General features: G+C 54.3%; 1 protein-coding gene across 2 annotated transcripts; it reads left to right on the forward strand.

Moving 5' to 3' along the window:
* The first annotated feature begins 5,568 nt into the window (after positions 1-5,568).
* On the forward strand, positions 5,569-17,439 carry GRHPR (glyoxylate and hydroxypyruvate reductase). 2 transcript variants are annotated; one of them, XM_043565621.1, is made up of 10 exons: positions 5,579-5,742; positions 6,917-7,018; positions 7,331-7,461; positions 8,376-8,448; positions 8,992-9,108; positions 10,837-10,925; positions 12,006-12,110; positions 12,890-13,025; positions 14,632-14,762; positions 17,099-17,439. In XM_043565621.1, the coding sequence occupies exons 1-10, from the start codon at positions 5,660-5,662 to the stop codon at positions 17,218-17,220; spliced, it is 1,089 nt and encodes a 362-aa protein (XP_043421556.1). In that variant the 5' UTR covers positions 5,579-5,659; the 3' UTR covers positions 17,221-17,439. The 2 variants fall into 2 exon arrangements, with proteins under 2 accessions (XP_043421557.1, XP_043421556.1); XM_043565622.1 differs by lacking the exon at positions 6,917-7,018 and having other exon boundaries at positions 5,569-5,742.
* Positions 17,440-17,838: the final 399 nt, after the last annotated feature.

Here is a 17,838-nt window from a genome sequence, read left to right on the forward strand (position 1 = left end):
CCCCCAGGACAGTTGGTCAGGACTCAGGAGGGTTACTGGGTTGGCTCAAGTTCAAGGTTGAAGATTCCAGAAGGCAGGGTGGGGACAAGTCTTAGAGATGGGGTAGAAGCCAGATGGCCAGAAAAGATCCCAAGGGCCGAGGAGACCCATCAGCTAGGGTGACCTAATCCAGACCCCTGAGTCCCCTATACCTCCTGACCAAGGGCAGGAGGGGTCCAGGGCCCAGAGCAGGGGAGAGAGTTGTAGGGGACAAGTGCCATTGCTACGGGGGTGAAGATGGAGAGGCAGCAGTGCCTGACATGGGCATGACTTGGGCCCATTTTCTTCCCCTAAGAGGTGAGGATCGAAGTCAATCCCATTCAGTCAACATTTCCTGCGTACTTCCCAGGCTCAGCCCTGGGCTTGGTGCATACCAACCGCCGTGACATCCAATGATCGGTCCCCCACTCTGGTTTGGAAACCAAGGACCAGACAGAAGTGCTTTGCCTGACACCGCCTGGCTAGTTTGTGGCCAAGGCGTATATTCCGAGCCAGCCCTGTTCTCAAAAAGCCTCAGAAATGAAACAGGGCACGAGCACCTAACTCTCTGTTGTAAAGGGGCCCTGAGATGGCGTCCCCACTGTGTTATGCTACTCCTGCTTACAGTACACTGAAACAAATAACCGCACAACAGAGCCCCTTTACCGCCTTATGTGGACTGGTCACAGAAGACTAGCTAGAGAGCTGAACAGGACGATTTAGAAACAGACTCCAATAGGCGCACATCCAGTATGTGATAGTGGGGGAAAGACGGATTGCTTCTTTAAGAGTGTTGAACAACCTCAGGGGCGCCTGGGTGGCCCAGTCAGTTAAGCATCCAACTTCGGCTCAGGTCGTGAGGTCGTGGGTTTGAGCATCCGGCTCTGTGCGGCCAGCTCAGAGCCCGGAGCCTGCTTCGGATTCTGTGTCTCCCTCTCTCTCTGCCCCTCCCCCACTCACGCCCTGTCTCTCTTTCTCGAAAATAAATAAAAACATTTTAAAAAATAAAAAAAAATTTTTAATTAAAAATTAAAAGCAACGTGTCCAGTGTGCATGTTCAGCCCAGCAGCCTAGCTGAGGGCCCAGCTGACAGCCACCGTTGATGAGCCGACATATGAGCGACTCTAGCCCAACCACCATCTGAGTCCATGAAAGAGCCTGAGATAAGAAACTCTAGCTGAGCCAACCCAACATCCCGAACCGTAAGAGATGATAATACGGTGACTGCTGTTGCTTTAAGCCACTGTTTGGAAATAATTCATGACGCAGCAATAGAGACCCAATACGCCACGTGTGACCAAATGTAGAAGCCATAGGAATAAAGAATTTGTGCATTAAAAATAATCAATAAAATCAGGGGCACCTGGGTGGCTCAGTCGGTTAAGTGTCCAGCTCTTGATCTCTGCTCAAGTCACGATCTCACGTTTTGTAAGATCAAGCCCCGCATCGGGCTCTGTGCCGACAGTGCAAAGCCCGCTTGGGATTCTTTCTTTCTCCCTCTCTTTCTGCCTCTCCCCTGCTCTTTCTCTCAGTCTCTCTCTCTCTCTCTCAAAATAAATAAATAAACTTAATAATAATAATAATAATAACAATTAACAAAATCAAAAGACTAACACAAACTGGGACAAAGACCGTATTTGCAAATCATATTACAGACAGAGGGCTAATTTCCTTATTGGACAATACAGTGCCTGTAAATCACTAAGGGAAAGATGCCCAGCTTATCTGCATAGGCAAAGGATACAAATAGTTTATAGAAAAGGAAATGGCTTCAAATGTGTGGGAAAGTATCATTTTAAAAAATAACATCCTGGAGAGATAGGTGCTTTCATACATTGCTGGTAGGAGGATATATTGAACAACTGTGAAAAGCATTTTATTAGAATCTGTCAAAAGTTATAGTGCATCTACTTTCTGACCCAGCAGTTTTGCTTCTAGGGATTTATCCTACAGCTGGATTTATACATGCACAAGATGACATCTGCCAAAGGTTGTGCCTTGTGGCATTGTGACAGAGAAAGGTGGGAAACAACCCAACTGTCCTTTAATAGGGGATTCTTCATTGTTTATGGTTCACTCCCGCAGTGCAGTACTCTGCATCAATAAAAAGAATGAGGCTTGACGTGTGCTGATGTGGAATGATCACCAAGCTCCACTGTTTGGTAAAAAACCAGGTGATGCAAAGTGTTTGCACGTGCGACCATTTCTGTGAAAGCATACGCGCGTTCTCGTAGACATTAAACACCTCTGGAAAGATGTGACTGCTTCTGGGGAGAGGAGAGACAGCTCCACCTTATACCTTTGTGTGCCTTTGGGAATTTGCATCTTGTGCATTTGTGATCTATTCCAAAATTAAAACATTCATTTAAAAATAGTGCTTGAGTAACTGGTTAACCATCTGAGGACATTCAGGTGAGCCCCTCCTGAAACCATATGCAAATGTTCCAACACATTCCAAAGGGATTCAAGAGTTGTTTTAATGTTTATTTATTTTTGAGAGAGAGACAGAGTGCGAGCAGCGGAGGGGCCGGGAGAGAGGGAGACACAGAATCCAAAGCAGGCGCTGAGCTGTCAACACAGAGCCTGAACACAAGGCTCGAACCCACAAACCGGGAGATCATGACCCGAGCCGAAGTCAGACGCTTAACCGACTGAGCCACCCGGGTTCCCCCAAATGGATTCAAGATTTAAATGTAAAAGTGAAATCATAAAAGCCCTACAAAAACTCCTTTTCTTACTATCATTTTGAACTTCCGTGTGCTCTAAATCTCAGTCTCCCTGACAGAACTGTGGCCCTGCCTCTCTGTTGCCCAGGTGTCCCCTAGTCTACCAATCCCATGCTGGTGACTCTGAAACTATGGCTCCAGCCCCCACCTCTCCCTGACCTTCAGACTCCACCTCCCTCCTGGGCTCTTCCAAGGGAGCTCTCCTGAATGTAGCTACCTCTCTCTCCCCTCCCCAACCCTTACACCTCCTCCTGGACATCCATCAAAGTGACAGCCATCTCCAAGAGTCCCCCTAAGCCAATACCTTAGATGTAGCTCCCCACTCGCCCCCTTTACCTTCTGTTAGAGACTGAATGTTTGTGTCCCTCCACCCCCACTTATATTTTGAAATCCTCATGCTCAATGTGATGGTATTAGGATGTGAAGCCTTTGGGAGGATTGGGCCATGAGAGTGGAGCCCTCATGAATGGGATCAGTGCCCTTTTAAGAAAGACCCCAGACAACTCCATTGCCTGTCCCACCGAGTGAGGACGCGGCAAGAAGATGGCCATCTATGAATTAAGAAGCCCTCACCAGACAGTAAACCTACCTATGCCTTGACCTTGAGCTTCCAGCCTCTAGAACTGTACGAAATAAATGCCGTTTAGGCCACCCAGTATATGGCATTTTGTTACAGCAGACCTAACAGATTAAGACACCCTCGCTACTCCCATCAGGCTGGCACAGTGGTTAAGAGCCTGGGTCTGGAGTTGGGATGCTGGGTCTTGAATCCAAGCCCGGCCTCCTAGTAGCTGTATGACATTAAGCCAATGATTTCACCGTTCTTGCCCTCGGCTTCCTCATCTGTGAAGTGGGGAGAGTAACGGTATGCCGCACAGGGTGTTGCAACGTTTAAATTAGTGAGCTACCACGTCCAGTGACCGGAACTTAGTAAGAACCCCACCGATATTAGCTACTTGTTACACGATTAGTTTTCCCCAGTGAAACCCTCTCCCGCTCAGATCCTTCCTCTCTCTGCCACTTCACTGGTTCCCCCCTCAGGGACCTTCAGCGACTCTGTGTTCCGGCTCACACCCACCACCCACTAACACTGACTGAGTGTCAGCTGGGTGCTCTCCCTCGGGGGAGGGGGCCCGTTCCGGTGTCAGGCCCCCTCCTTCCCCTGGTGCACAGGCAGTGTCCCCGCCCGTCCTGGTGTGGAGGAGGAGCTGGGCTCAGGTGCCATCATTGATTAACAGGCTGTGCTGTCGCCCAGAGGGCCTGGTCTGCGGACAGAAAAACACCTTGTTGTGTCAATGTTTGAAGTGTTTTAGAAATTGTCCTTGGGGTGGCCTAGCAGTGCAGATAATGGTCTCTGGGGTAAGACATTCATTAATGTGTTACTTAGGGAGATGGTCAGGGATCCAGATGACGCAGGGGGCCAACTCTGGCCTTTCCGGTGATTTGCTGTGTGACCCCAAGCTGGACACATGACCTCTCTGTGTCTGTCTCTGTTTCCTATCTGGGCCCTGAGGGGGCAGAAATGGATTCAGGTAAAACTGGCAGGGAAGAGACTGCCAGGCGGGGCTTTTGTCCTCTGGGTGCTCCTAGGCCCGGCGTCTCCCTCCACTTGTCCTAAGTCTGGCTTCTGCAGCTACAGTTCTGACCAACTAACTACCAGCCTCAGGGCACCAGGGTGTGGGTTTCCCTGGACGTGTTACTATTTGTCAGGCACCCGCCACATGTGTTACATGCTGTGGTAACATTGGCACACGTGGTTCATCTCTTCGACGAGCCATGAGGTAGCACGACTATTAACCCCATCTCACAGACGAGGAAGCTGAAGCACACGGAAGTTTAATGACTTGTGGCTAGTGGGTGGCAGAGCTGGGATTTAAGCCCGGGCTTCAGAGCCTGAGCTCCTCACCTCTCCCCTCCACAGCCTCAGTACGCGATGGACACCTAACACGGCCCAGGCGCCATGCAAACGGTGCTTGTTTAACGGTCACAGTAACCCTCAAAGGTAAGTGCTTGTTACCCCATTTTGTAGCTGAAGAAACTGAGGCTTAGAAAGATGACGTGAGCTGACCAAGAGGACTCAGCTTGCCAGTCAGCAGTTGTCCGGCCTGCCAGGTGGCCCATGACCAATTAAACTCCCCCTCACAACTGTGGATTTCCTATGGGGAAATGCACCAGGTTTTAAAGAGGCCATGCCTGGACTCACACCGCCCTGGTCCAGTCTCCTGGGTATAGAAGACACAGGCCTGGATCAGAGCTCACCTGTGACCAAAGGCCTCTGCCTGGAACAGTGTGACCATAATGGAAGAGACCTAGCAAGGACAGTCAGGCTCTGGGAATCAGGATGGTCCCTGACTGCATCTCCCTCTCCGGACAGACACACTCCGACAGCTATAGGCATGCTGACAGACATCCACACACACTCACACAGGACTCTCCCCTGGATGCCCCTTTACCCACCCCAACTCCCAACTCCAGACACACCTTCCAGTCCCTGGGCCTCCGCCGCAGTGAGTGCTCAGAGGGAGGCCCTGGGGACCAAGAACAAAGGCCCGCCAGAACAAGTCCCAGTTCCACCAGGGCTTGGTCACGCGCACACAGCTTCACGAGGCTCATACTTGGGGGCCCCACAGCTACACCCCATAAAAAGTCACACTGTCACTGCCACTCCCTGAACACGCACAGCCCCCACTGGCGGCCCACCGGGTCCCTTCCCCCACCCCTGCTCGCTGTGCAATCTCCCCCACCTCACCCTCCTGAGTCCTCTACCCCGACTCCTCCTACCTCCCTGTATCTCCCTCCCCCGCCTGCCCAGGCCCCGCCCCGCCCCCTCCGAGGCCCCGCCCCGTCTCTCGTCAAGTCCCGCTTCCGTCCGGCGGTCCGGCGGTCCCGGTCAGCGTCGCGCGGCTGGTAGGTGGATGAAGCCAGTGAGACTCATGAAGGTGTTCGTCACCCGCAGGATCCCCCCCGAGGGCTGGGCCGCTCTCGCCCGCGCCGCAGAGTAAGAACCGCGCGCCCCCGCGGCACGCCGAGTCCCCGGGCCGGGGCTGGGGGTGGTGTCTGGGAAGGGGCTGCGGAGCCCGGGACCCCCGCCTCCCCGGATCTCCAGCACCCCGCACCCGGGGTGACTCAGCGTCTCTAGGCGCGTCCGGGCGGGCTTGGGGCGGCCTCCTGACCCCCCACTTGTATTTGGTGCGGAGGACCGGGGGCGGGGGGGGGGGGGCAGGGGCCAGGGGGAGCTAGGACCCTGCGCTTGCCGGACTTCCCAAGCTGTGCCGGGCGGGGCCGGTCGTGGAGTTTGGGGAGGCTTAAAGAAAGTTCTCTGCGGCCTAGCCTTCTCTGAGCCTGTTGCCGCTAGACCCTGCAATTCCCATGCACGTGCAGTGCGGGTGAAGGGAAAGGCCTGGGGAGAGGGGAGGCCGCCTGTGACGCAAGATCCAGGCTGTTGAAACTTTACCCTACCAGGGTCAGGGACCTTAGCAGTCACTGGCCTGGTCTCTTTGGACAGTTGGCAGGGGCCTTTCCTGACCCTTAAATTGAAGATTGCATGCCAGTTTTTCAGGTGTTTCCTATGCATAAACTCAGTCCTTGCAACACTGTGGAGTTGATACTGTAATTCCTGTTTTACAGATAAGAAAACTGGGAGAGGTTAAGTGCCTCACCCAAAGTCACACTGCTCTGGTGCGGTGAGCTGGGATTTGAACTCAGCTCTGTCTTACTGTACTCCGTCATACAGGTCTGCCCTGCCAGTGTCAGGCAGGGAGAAGGTGGGACCCAGTGACATGCGAAAATGAGATTTATTGATTTTGTTCAGTGCAACAAAAGCTTTGCTGGGGACCTATCAAGGACCCAGCACTGAGCAGGAAGGGGGGAGGCAGAAGCAACAATGGTGGTAATGGCCGTAGACCGCACAGCTCAGCACTGGGTGCCATGCCCATGGAGAGGAGGGTGAAAGGTGGGCTATGCCGGGGCTTGGCCTGGCAGCAGGGTGTTCTGGGAGGTGCCAGCAGCCCTCCCGTGTCTTGCCATACTTGATGGCTGCACCGAATTAAATAGCAAGGACTGGGAGGCTGGGTAGCACCACTGGGAACACATCCACGGCACACAAGCTGCCGTGGGAGTGTGCCCTAAAACCCCTCTGCGCTGCATCGCTTTGCTCTTGTCCTTCCTGGCAGAGTACAAGTAGGAGACTTTTCCGCTGCATGGATTCCCAGGACAGGACGTTCAAGCCTCACGTGGTGCAGGCCCACCCCACCCCCCCCCTCGCCAAGAGGCCGGTGAGGGTGATAAAGCTCTTCCCTGCTTTGAGCTGAGAGCTGTCCCCGTGACTTTCTCCTTTCAGTCCAGGCTCTTGTCAGCCCTTGGTGGCCTCTACTCTGTGACAGCCCTTTACCCTCAGCCACCCTTTGGAGACAGTTCTGAGGGCGCCATGCACCTGACCCTGACTCTCCTCAGCCAGCCCCAGGCAGCCCAAGGCCAGAGCGAGCAGAAGGCACTTTGAAAGGGAGCCGCAGCCCCGGGAGGCCTTTGGGAGCCTGGGGGCCTCTGGGGGCTCCCCTGCTTCTGAGAGGCCTTTCTTTGGTCTTCAGCTGCCAGGTGGAGCACTGGGACTCGGATGAGCCAATCCCCGACAAGGAGCTGGAGCGAGGTGTGGCCGGGGCCCACGGCCTACTCTGTCTCCTCACTGACCGCGTGGACAAGAGGCTCCTGGATGCCGCAGGTGTGTGCACTCTGGGGAGGATTCCAAGGGTGTGTTGGCCCCGCAGGGCACCCGATCTGCTGCGGCTGGCTTCCCACACAGGTCTGCAGCCACCTCTCTGAGTTCTGAAGGCATTCGCTGCTGTGCTAGGCCAGAGGGAACCGTTGTGTGTGGCTCCCTCTGGCCCAGGCATTGCTCCTCTCCTGGCTGGGACTCAGGGCCCTCATCCAGCCCTGCCACAGCCTTGCTTTATGATCTCAAGAAAGGCCCTGTCCCTTCTGGGCTCATTTGTATCCTGTGGGAGGTACCGTCTCAGTGCCAAGCTCCAGCAGGTGCCCAGGATGTGTTAACCCCAGACACAGGTCTCAGCCCTGGGCCAGGTAAATGTCAGCCTATGTAGTTGTTTTGAGGAAAGGTTCAGACTCAGAGGCTGTTGGATGGGAGGAGGCCCTCACGAATCAGTGCTGAGTCAGTCCGTGCCCCAGCCTTTCCCTGCAGCTCTCTGGTGGCCTGCCCTGTGGAGAGGGTGTGAGAGGGTCACACCGCAGCCACTTCTCAGTGGATGCCTCAGAAGTGTCCACAGCAGGGCCCAGGTGTGGTCAGTGGAGACTGGAGGATTCATTGGAGGAACAGTCCAGTGGGTAAGAGTGGAGGCCTTCGTGTCAGAAGCCCCTGGGTAAACCCCAGCTCTGCCACGTGGCAGCTTGTGACTGGGGCAGTCCGCTTCATGTCCCTGAGCCACCACTGAGCATTCAAGGAGGATTGTCAAATCTGTTGAGTAAGATTGTTCAGAATTTTAAGTAAGGAACCGAGATGTCAGCCTTTCCTCTTATCCTAAGAAAATAATAATAAGCAGATGGCCCTGTGATATCTCCAGTGTTATGGCTTTGAATCCCGTGAGGAAAGATACAGATGATGCTTTTTCTGCACAACAGGAGCCAATCTCAAAGTCATCAGCACAATGTCTGTGGGCGTTGACCACCTGGCTTTGGATGAAATCAAGAAGCGGTAAACGCAGCTTGCACATTTGGCGGGGGCCGGGGTGAGGGCTGACCCCCAGAGCCGGAAGGGGAGCAGAATATTTATTTGCTCATATCCCTCCAACCCTTCGGTGGGGATATGAGGTGGCCGATGATAAAATTTGTGCACGGGAGCACGGGTCAGTTACGATAAGCCCGAATGGTCAGGAACGGCAGGTAACATCCGTGAGGTAGCACCCTTTCTTACTCAGCGTGGTTTTTGACCCTCACAACAACCCCTTGCAGTAGAAGAGGCTGGTATTCTTCCTTCCCTCTTGAGACGAGGAGATTCGGAAAGGCCAAGTAGTTATCTGCCCCAGACTCCGGGCCCTGATCTTCCGTCTTCGTGTCCCTCCCCCAGTGGGAGACCAGGGGAAGGAGGGCTGACCGTTCCTGAGGGCCCGTTTACAACTCAGAGCTTCCCGGTGGGCAGCACAGAAAGGGAGCAGAGCAGCAATTTGGAGATGCCCCAGAGGTAGAAACTGGTGAAGGTGCTTGAGGCCTGTGTTGCCACCAGATCTTTGCTTCATAGTGGCATCCGTGTGGGCTACACCCCAGATGTCCTGACAGACGCCACGGCAGAACTCGCCGTCTCCCTGCTGCTCACCACCTGTCGCCGCTTGCCAGAAGCCATCGAGGAAGTGAGGAAGTGAGTGAACCCCTAAGGGGAAAGTTGGCTCTGCTCAGGAGCTGGTTCCTAAGCACCCAGTGTCACCCAGGCCCCGATGTGGTCCCCGTCCCCAGCCGTGTCCCATCTACCGGGGGGGAACAGACTCAGCCAACACCCTGAAGTACAGGGCAGAGCTGAAGAGAAATGTGGGGGAATCATGGCACAGAAGGGAAATCGTGAGGGGCGGATAAGGGACGGACAGATCAGCTCTGCCTGGTTGGCGAGGAATAGGGGCAGGGGTGTGGATCAGAGGCTTCACACAAGAGGTGGCATCCTCTTGAGCACTTAGAGGGACAGGTCCACCATCCTTGCTCGTGATGCAGGACTCCCAAAAGCTCTGAAGCTGGAGGTTAGTTCATAAGCCTTTTGGTAGCAAAACCTGACTGGACATGACAGGAGGCTGTTAATGATTTTTATTTTTCTCACTCAGTGTAAACATTCATGTTTTTATTTTTTTTTAATTTTTTTTAAGTTCATTTATTTTGAGAGAGAGAGAGCACAAGCCGTGGAGGGGCAGAGAGGGAGAGAGAAAATCCTAAGCAGGCTCCACACTGTCGGCGCAGGGCTAGACGCAGGGCTTGATCTCACGAACCATGAGATCACGACCTGAGCTGAAATCCAGAGTCAGATGCTTAACCGACTGAGCCACCCAGGCGCCGCAACACTCATTATGTTTTGCTGCAGATACACCGATGTGTTTGATCGTGAGCTGAGGGTGTTGTGTAGAATGTTGCACATGCACCAGACAGCCTTTCTGAAAACTGAAAGTTCAAAACCCTGGCCTGAAGGTTTCGGGTCAGGGACTTGTGTCTGCGTGTCCAGAGTTGGGGCAGGCATTCCAGCTGCAGGGAGGCCAGCAGGCATGCAGATGCAGGGCCCCAGGGGTGCAGCTGGGGCGGGGGCATCAGGCGGCTGAGGAGACACAGTGCTGCACGTCCCGCTCACATCCCGCTCACATCCTGCTCACCCTCTTATCCAGGGAGTCGGCATCTTATCAGAAGTGGCTCAAGGCAGGCGCCATCCCCCTGTCCACCCAGGGCAAGGGCGGGGAGCGGCTATGGCTTTACTTTGTGTTGCTTCCCTGGGGTGCTGAGAATTCTGGTTTTGGAATCCCAGCCCCCGAGTTTGCAACCTGCTGCTCCTACCTCTGCCCTGGCTGGATGACCTTGGGGCACCCTTTCTGGTCTCAGTTTCTCCATCTGAAAAATGGGACAAGGACTTCTAAGACCCCTTCCAGGCCTTGGATTCTGTGTCCCCAGTGGCTTTATCTTTTTAAAAAATTTTTAATGTTTATTTATTTAGTTTTGAGAGAGAGAGCATGCACGCACACAAGTACACAAGCAGGGGAGGGGCAGAGGGAGGGGAAGACACAGAATTGGAAGCAGGCTCCAGGCTCTGGGCTGTCAGCATAAAGCCCGATGTGGGGCTTGAACCCACGAACTGTGAGATCATGACCTGAGCTGAAGCCGGACGCTTAACCAACTGAGCCACCCAGGTGCCCCACCCCCAGTGGCTTTAAAGAAAGAGTCTTTTTGGCTGCTTATCGAAAATGCTGAGTGGCTATGGGTGTAATTCATGCTACTGTGTGTCCTTTGACCTGGAGAGGATGATCTTCTCCCCCTGGGGGTTCTGGGTCTGTGAGTTTGCAGTGAGCCCTCATCTTTGCCCAAGGCGGGGTCCTCTTACCCACCCCTCCTCTCCTCACAGCGGTGGCTGGACCTCATGGAAGCCCCTGTGGATGTGTGGCTATGGACTCACGCAGAGCACTGTCGGCATCATCGGGCTGGGGCGCATAGGTGAGGTTCCCACCTACCCACTTGTCCACTCCAGCAACCTTGGCTTGGTTTGAGTCTTTGGCGCCCTGTGTCTAGAAGTTGACAGTTCTTTGGAAAGGGTGGCCATAACTGGCTGTTCCCAGTGCACTTTGCATTCAGAAGGAACATCTAATGAACAGACACAGCTTTGTAAAACACAGGCAAAAACAGAAAACAGAAGAAACAAAAACAGGAGTTTGTTAAGAACTCACTAGGTGATAGAAGCAAGCTGTAAGCGCCAGGCTTCTGTAGGATGACAGCTCCATGCAGAACAGATGAAGGTGACAATGACGACGACGGCGGGGTTGGGGCCTCTAGGAGGGTTTCTTGTGGGACAGCTCGCGCTCCCCCAGGCCTGTCTGGAAGGCATTTGACTCATAAAGCTTAACTCAGGAACCAGACGGTCCAGTGGGCCGAGCTTTACCTGTGATTCTGCAGACGCGACAGAGCTGTTTTCTTCCAGTGGCTCCTGCTTGGAGAAATCTGGCATGAAGGCTTGTGCTCAGCCAGACAGGCAGCTGTCACTGGTTCTCGGGCATCTGCCTGGCACAGAGGTGAGGGTGAGGATGGAGTTGGAAGAACCCACCAACTTTGGGGCACTTTCTGACTCTGAAAATCCAGCAGCCCAAGTAGCAGCTCATGTAAAGATGTCTTAAAGATTTGGGGCGATTTGGCAGTTGGGCAGTGCCACCGAGAAGTCATAAGAGGTCTTGGGCTATGTTAACAGAAGCAGGGGTCCAGAGGAAGGGAGGGGACCGCTCAGTCAGGCCACTCCTGGGATGCCAGATCCAGTTCTCAGGCAAGGTTAGCAGGGGACCAGGACCATGTGAGGACAGCCGAAGCCAGCCACAGCCTCAGAGGAGCTGTGGGGCTGCCTCCAGATCTCTGTCCCCCTGGGGGCAGTGTGGGCTGGCTGGGGGCTGGTTCACGGGGCAGGACCAGTTCATGTGGGGAGCTGATGAAAGGGCCAACCTCCCAGGGGCTCCCTGGCCCTGGAGCTGCTGGGTGCTGCTCCTGCCCTCTCAGGGGTTGGGGACAAGCCAGGACACTCTTTGCCTCCAGGTCAGGCCATCGCTCGACGTCTGAAGCCATTCGGCATCCAGAAATTTCTATACACAGGGCGCCAGCCCAGGCCTCAGGAAGCAGCAGAATTCCAGGCCGAGTTTGGTAAGTATAGCCTTGGTTTCCATAGGAGCCCTATCTGCACCCATCTGGGGGGGGGGGCAGTCTATTCCTGTAGTGGCAGCATTTGGGGGGCAGAGTGTGGGAGCTCCAGGTGTTCCTAGGGCCTGCGGTGTCCCTCAGGTGCTATCTGATCTGCTTGCCTCTGGACACAGGCCCAGTGAGAGAGCACAGGGACTTATCTGAGCCACACAGTGAGTTCTCTTCATGCCAGAACTTTCCAGGAACACTTTCAGAGTTCCTTGTCACCACTGTCCATGTCTGGGCTGAGCAGCAGGATGGTGACAGATGTAAGGAATCGCTGGGAACTCTCACTCACGTTTTCTTAATAAACTGGTGAGCCCCGTCCCCCAGCCTGTGTCTGGTGGATGCAGCCCCTTGGCAGGTACATAGCTCGGTGAACAGAGGGCAGTTGGATTTTAGCCATTCCTCACCCCCTTGGCACACTGGGCCCTGAAGGTGGTGAAAGCCAGAGGCACCCAGGTCCCACTGTGTGACCTTGACAAGCTCCTGCCCCTCTCTGGCCTCAGTTTCCCCATCTGTGAGACCAGGGGCTGGATGAATGCTGTAATACACCAGGATCCCACCAGTGGCTATCGACACTATACAGTTATCAGAGGTGTTCAGGTAGAGACAAGGCCTTCAGGAAGCTTCTTGGGAGTTCCCAATTCTGGAGAAGGAAGCGAGGACCAGTTCTGGTCTCCCACCCTTCTGCCGTCTCCACCCTGGGACCCGGCGTCTGATGGAACCCTGCTCTCTCCCAGTGTCCACCCCCAAGCTGGCCGCCGAGTCTGATTTCATCATTGTGGCCTGCTCCTTAACGCCTGCAACCAAGGGACTCTGCAACAAGGACTTCTTCCAGCAGATGAAAAAGACAGCCGTGTTTGTCAACATCAGCAGGTATGCCGGGGCCGTCTAACCTCCCTGGTTATGCCGAGCGAGCCTGGAGAGGGGCTGCCCCTGCTGCTGTGATCCAAGGTGTTCCTCCCTGTAGGCTGTTGATGAGACCACAGGTGCGGCTTGCCACTCCATGAACCAACCCACCAGCCACTCAGAAGTAAGTAAAGGCCACAAGAGAGTGCCCCAGGCTGGGAGGAAGAACAGCATGCTGGTCGGAGCAGGCCTGGCATGCCTGGTTCCCAGCAGTACCCCGAGCCTTGCTCAGGGCTGGGCACAGGTGGTGTTGGTTCAGAGAGTGGAGGCCTGATAACGGCGAGGAACTAGGTACCCTTGGGCAGCCCGTGTTCTCTACCACAGAGAGTTGGACCTAATGATCTTAACAGCCCTTCAGAGGCTGATCACCCACAACACCGAGCCTAGGTCTGCCCGTCTGAGGCAGTGACGGTTTGAACCTTTGTGCTTGGGAACATAGACCCAGACCCAGTTTATTGTGATTCATCACAGTGTCCCCAGGGTGCCTTCAGGCCACTGGGCATGTGGGGGCAGACCTTCCCTCTCTGTCACTCCATCCCCTTCCCAGATGGTGCCCTTTGAACCTGCTTAAGTCAGGGGCGCCTGGGTGGCTCGGTCGGTCAAGCGTCCGACTTCGGCTCAGGTCGTGATCTCATGGTCTGTGAGTTCGAGCCCCGCGTCGGGCTCTGTGCTGACCGCCTGGAGCCTGTTTCAGACTCTGTGTCTCCCTCTCTCTCTGCCCCTCCCCTGTTCATGCTCTGTCTCTCTCTGTCTCAAAAATAAATAAACGTTAAAAAAATTTTTTTTTTTTTAAATGAACCTGCTTAAGTCAGTTTGGAGGCAAATAAAGGCAAAAGGAGGGCTTTCATGAGGCCCCCCTCAGGGCTCCCCACTCCCTGTAATTCTTAACGTTCAGCCACAAAGGAGGTGACCTGGAAGGGAGCGGGACCTGCAGGAACACAGGGCTCATGCTGATGGCTGACAGCGTCCCAGCTTCCATTCACTGAGCACCTGCACATACCCAATACCATGCAGGGGGCTGCGTTCTTTCTTACTGCACGGACACTGCTTCGTGTGCAGTCTAAGCGTCTAGCCCACAATTTCTTTACTTCGGTGGCCCGGTCACGGGGGGAAGGCTGCCCGCATGGGTGGATGTAGTGAGGAGTATCCTTGCATCTCTGCCCGCAGTAGGCATGTGCCCACCAGCATGCTGCAGTGGTTCTCAGCGGGTGCTCCGGGGGCCAGCCAGATCACAAACACCTGGACGGGGCCCCACAGGAACGCCGATGCTGGGCCCTGTGCCTGCAGCGGTGGGTCAGTACGCACACCTGGGGATGGCTGTGCTCTCCCTGTCTTCCAGAGGAATGTGACACGCTTGCCCGAGGTCACACGGCTGCAAAGTGATAGGTCTGGGCCTCTCAGTAGTACTGCAGAGACTTACTGTAAGGAAGTGTCTTGTCAGGCTTTCTCCTTTAAATGTCGGTGCCCACTGTGCCTGGTCAGTGGGAAAATGTGTCCTGCGGGTGGTTCTGCCATAAAGGAGGCCTGGGTGGAGGAAGCTCCGGGGCACCCACGTCACCACTGTCATTCGCAGGGGAGACGTGGTGAACCAGGACGACCTGTATCAGGCCTTGGCTGGCGGGCAGATTGCCGCTGCTGGAATGGATGTGACGACCCCAGAACCGCTGCCGACAAACCACCCTCTCCTGACTCTGAAGAACTGTGGTGAGAACGGCGATTTCCTGATGCGAAGTCATGTAGGACCCCAGGAGAGATAGGGGTGGTCTGGAGGTGCTGGGTGCAAAGCCGCCGTGAGCAGTACCGAGCGCAGAGGGACACGCCCCGGACCACGTGTTTATGCTCCTGGTGACACTGGCACATAGTGACGAGGGGAGGGCTTCTTGGGCATGTGCATCTAGGTCTCTGTCCCTAAAGGAGTGAGTCTAGGTGGTGGGGTGGGGGGTGGACTCGTTGACAAGAAGGGTGTGACTGCGTGTCTTCCATCCATAGCTTGCGTGGGTAAGACCCGTTACTATACACTGCCGTGACCAGTGCAAGGGTGAGAAACTGAAAGCGTAATTGCAATTCTGATATTTGTAACTCGTGCCAGTCTCTCGGCTCCAAACCTACCCTTGGATATTCCGCTTTCGTGATGCGGTGGCTGGGACGCCGCACACCCCGTTTCTGCTGGGCCCGCCAGCCAGGAGGTGGCAGGACCTGGCTTCCTCCTGCCTTCCCGCGTGTCTGTCTCTGCTAGCAGCCGTGGCAACGCTTCCTGGCCAGTGGCAGCCGTCCTCGCGGTGGCCAGCGAATCTGGCTTGCAGTCTTCCCAGCATCGGCTTAGCTGCTGCGCTGCCTCAGAGACACAGGCCACAGAGGTTGAGTCGCAGGGCTAGAGGGGCCCTTCCTTCAGCGTCCTAAGTTTTACACACAGTCCCACCCTCTCCCTGTCACCCAGCCCAGGGAGGTCAAGGCTTCTGCAGGTTGCCGTCTGGGATACCTTAGTGTGGTGGTTCTTAAATCTCTACATTCCTCAGTCACCTGAAGGGACTGACCGAGCACAGGGTGCTGGGCCAAGGGCTTCTGCTCCAGGAGGTCTGGGGTGGGGCCTGAAAATACGCGCTTCTCATGTGCTCCCACACCAGTGCTGCTTTGAATGGAGGCTCAAAAGAGGAGTTAAGGATTTTTAAAAGTTACATTGCACGCACATCTAAAATGTGAAAGACATGTGTGTGCGTTTTGATAAAAGTCCATCTTTTGGTTGTCCTTCATCTCAGTCAACTAGTGCATAAGCTCAGCCCGTGCAACATTCCTTTCTGAGCCTTTGAAAACTCGACAGGAGTCGGTGCAATGATCTCTAGAAACATAAAAGAGAAGATTTCAGCTGGGCTTTCTCCATGTCCGTCTCCTTGATTTTTGCTGACCATAGGGTTTTCTACACGTTCCATGATCTCTCCAGTCCTCTTGAAAAATCTGATCTCCACTTACATTAGCTTGAGTTAGATTTTGCTTTCTAAGAACCAAAATAATCCAATCCTGCATACCTGCTGAAGTCTTTAGAGATCTCATGTTACTTTTGTTCCTTAGCCTTGATTCTTCACCCTTCCCCATCTTGCTTGTTGTTTCTGTGTATCAGTATCTTTAAAAGTCAAATTGAATTGTGGGTGTATTTTAAAAAAAAAAATGGGAACCACGCTTTGAGAACTGCTGCCTCAGTGTTCTCTTTTTAGCCTCTCCAGTTCCCTTATAGCTGGTTAACGTTCTTTATAGTAGGTTCCGTCCAGGTAGCTGGCGTGGATTCTGTCTCCAGACTAATACAGAACCGTGGGGTCTAAGCCAGTCCCTGTCCTTTATTTGCATTCTGGAATGGGAACCCAAAGAGAAGGTTCTTAGCTGCTTCCCCACAGGGAATGCTCTCATTATCGTAGCCCTTGGAAACCTGGCCCCAGCATCCACTCCAGGCTAAAAGGAGAAACATTGGCTGTCATATCTGGGCTGTTGCCCACAGCTGATACTGTCCCATCCCCGCAAGGCCCGGGAGTTCAGTTCAGTGCCCTGGGTGCTGCTTTTGAAAGGCATTCTTTGAGGACAAGTGACCTCACTTGCTCTGCAATGGGTGGGGCCAGAGGGAGCCGGTCTGTCCACCGTTTCCTCTTATGGTTAGTTGTGTAGATGAGAAACCGTGTGGCACCACGTTCAGGGGCACGGGTGTGGCTGGCCAGTGCTGAAACCCCCAAGCTGAATTGGCACCTCGTTTCACCATCTGATATCTGAAGGGCTGGGTCTGGATAGGCTCCAAGACCCCTTCTGGGTTCAACATCCTCAAATTTAGGATACACATCTCTTGCCACCCTCGCATCTGGGTTTCTGTAGCCTTGAGTCCCTATACTGTTACTCCGACAGCCCCACGGGAGTGCAGCACGTGAGAGTAGGCAAATCAAAGACCACTAAGGCAGGTCCTCTCTATTCTTCTTACTGGCAACCCCTGGTAGGGAAAGCAGAGCCCGCTTTAAGGCTCTTGAAACACCCTTCTTACCTCCTTCTCCTCCGCTCCTTTCCAGTGATCCTACCCCACATTGGCAGTGCCACCTACGGAACCCGAAACACCATGTCCCTGTTGGCAGCTAACAACTTGCTGGCTGGACTGAGAGGGGAGCCGATGCCCAGTGAACTCAAGCTGTAGCCAGACAGGAGTCCCGGAGGGTCAGGAGGCCAGCGGTGCCCTTGGAGTCTGTCAGTGGGCATAGGCTTCATTTGGGCCCACAGGACGGGAGCCAAGGGAGAGTCTGATCTGTTCCGATCCTGCGGAATGAAGACCAGGGCTGACACACGGGCTTGCCACTTTTGTGAATGGAATCGTCTGAGCCAAAAGTATGTGATCCTATTAAATGATGGTCTGAGACACTGTGTGGTCCTGTAACTGGGAGAAGCTAACCAGAGCACCTGCTTCCCTTTCTAAAATCAGGACATCTAGTGACCTGTGGGTTCTGCCCCGCCCCCAGCCCTCACCCCGCCCCCCCCACCACATGTGAGTTATTAGAACCTCTCCACAACACCTTACCCCCCATCTGCTCAGCTCCTTCGCTTGTCCCTCACTGAGGGTGGGACAGCCAGAGCCCAGCGGTGATCATGGCACTTCAGGCCGATACCTAGACCATCAAAGCCAATATACATGGCAAGGAGAACTGGGTGAGGTCACAACACTCTAAATTTAGGGTCAAGAATAATTGGAGGTAGATGCATTTAATTTTTATTTTAAAATTAGTGTCAGCACCTTCACACTTTGCTCCCTTTGTCCATC

The sequence above is a fragment of the Prionailurus bengalensis genome, chromosome D4 (genome assembly GCF_016509475.1).
Source record: "Prionailurus bengalensis isolate Pbe53 chromosome D4, Fcat_Pben_1.1_paternal_pri, whole genome shotgun sequence".
In the NCBI taxonomy this organism is placed as follows: Eukaryota; Metazoa; Chordata; class Mammalia; order Carnivora; family Felidae; genus Prionailurus; species Prionailurus bengalensis.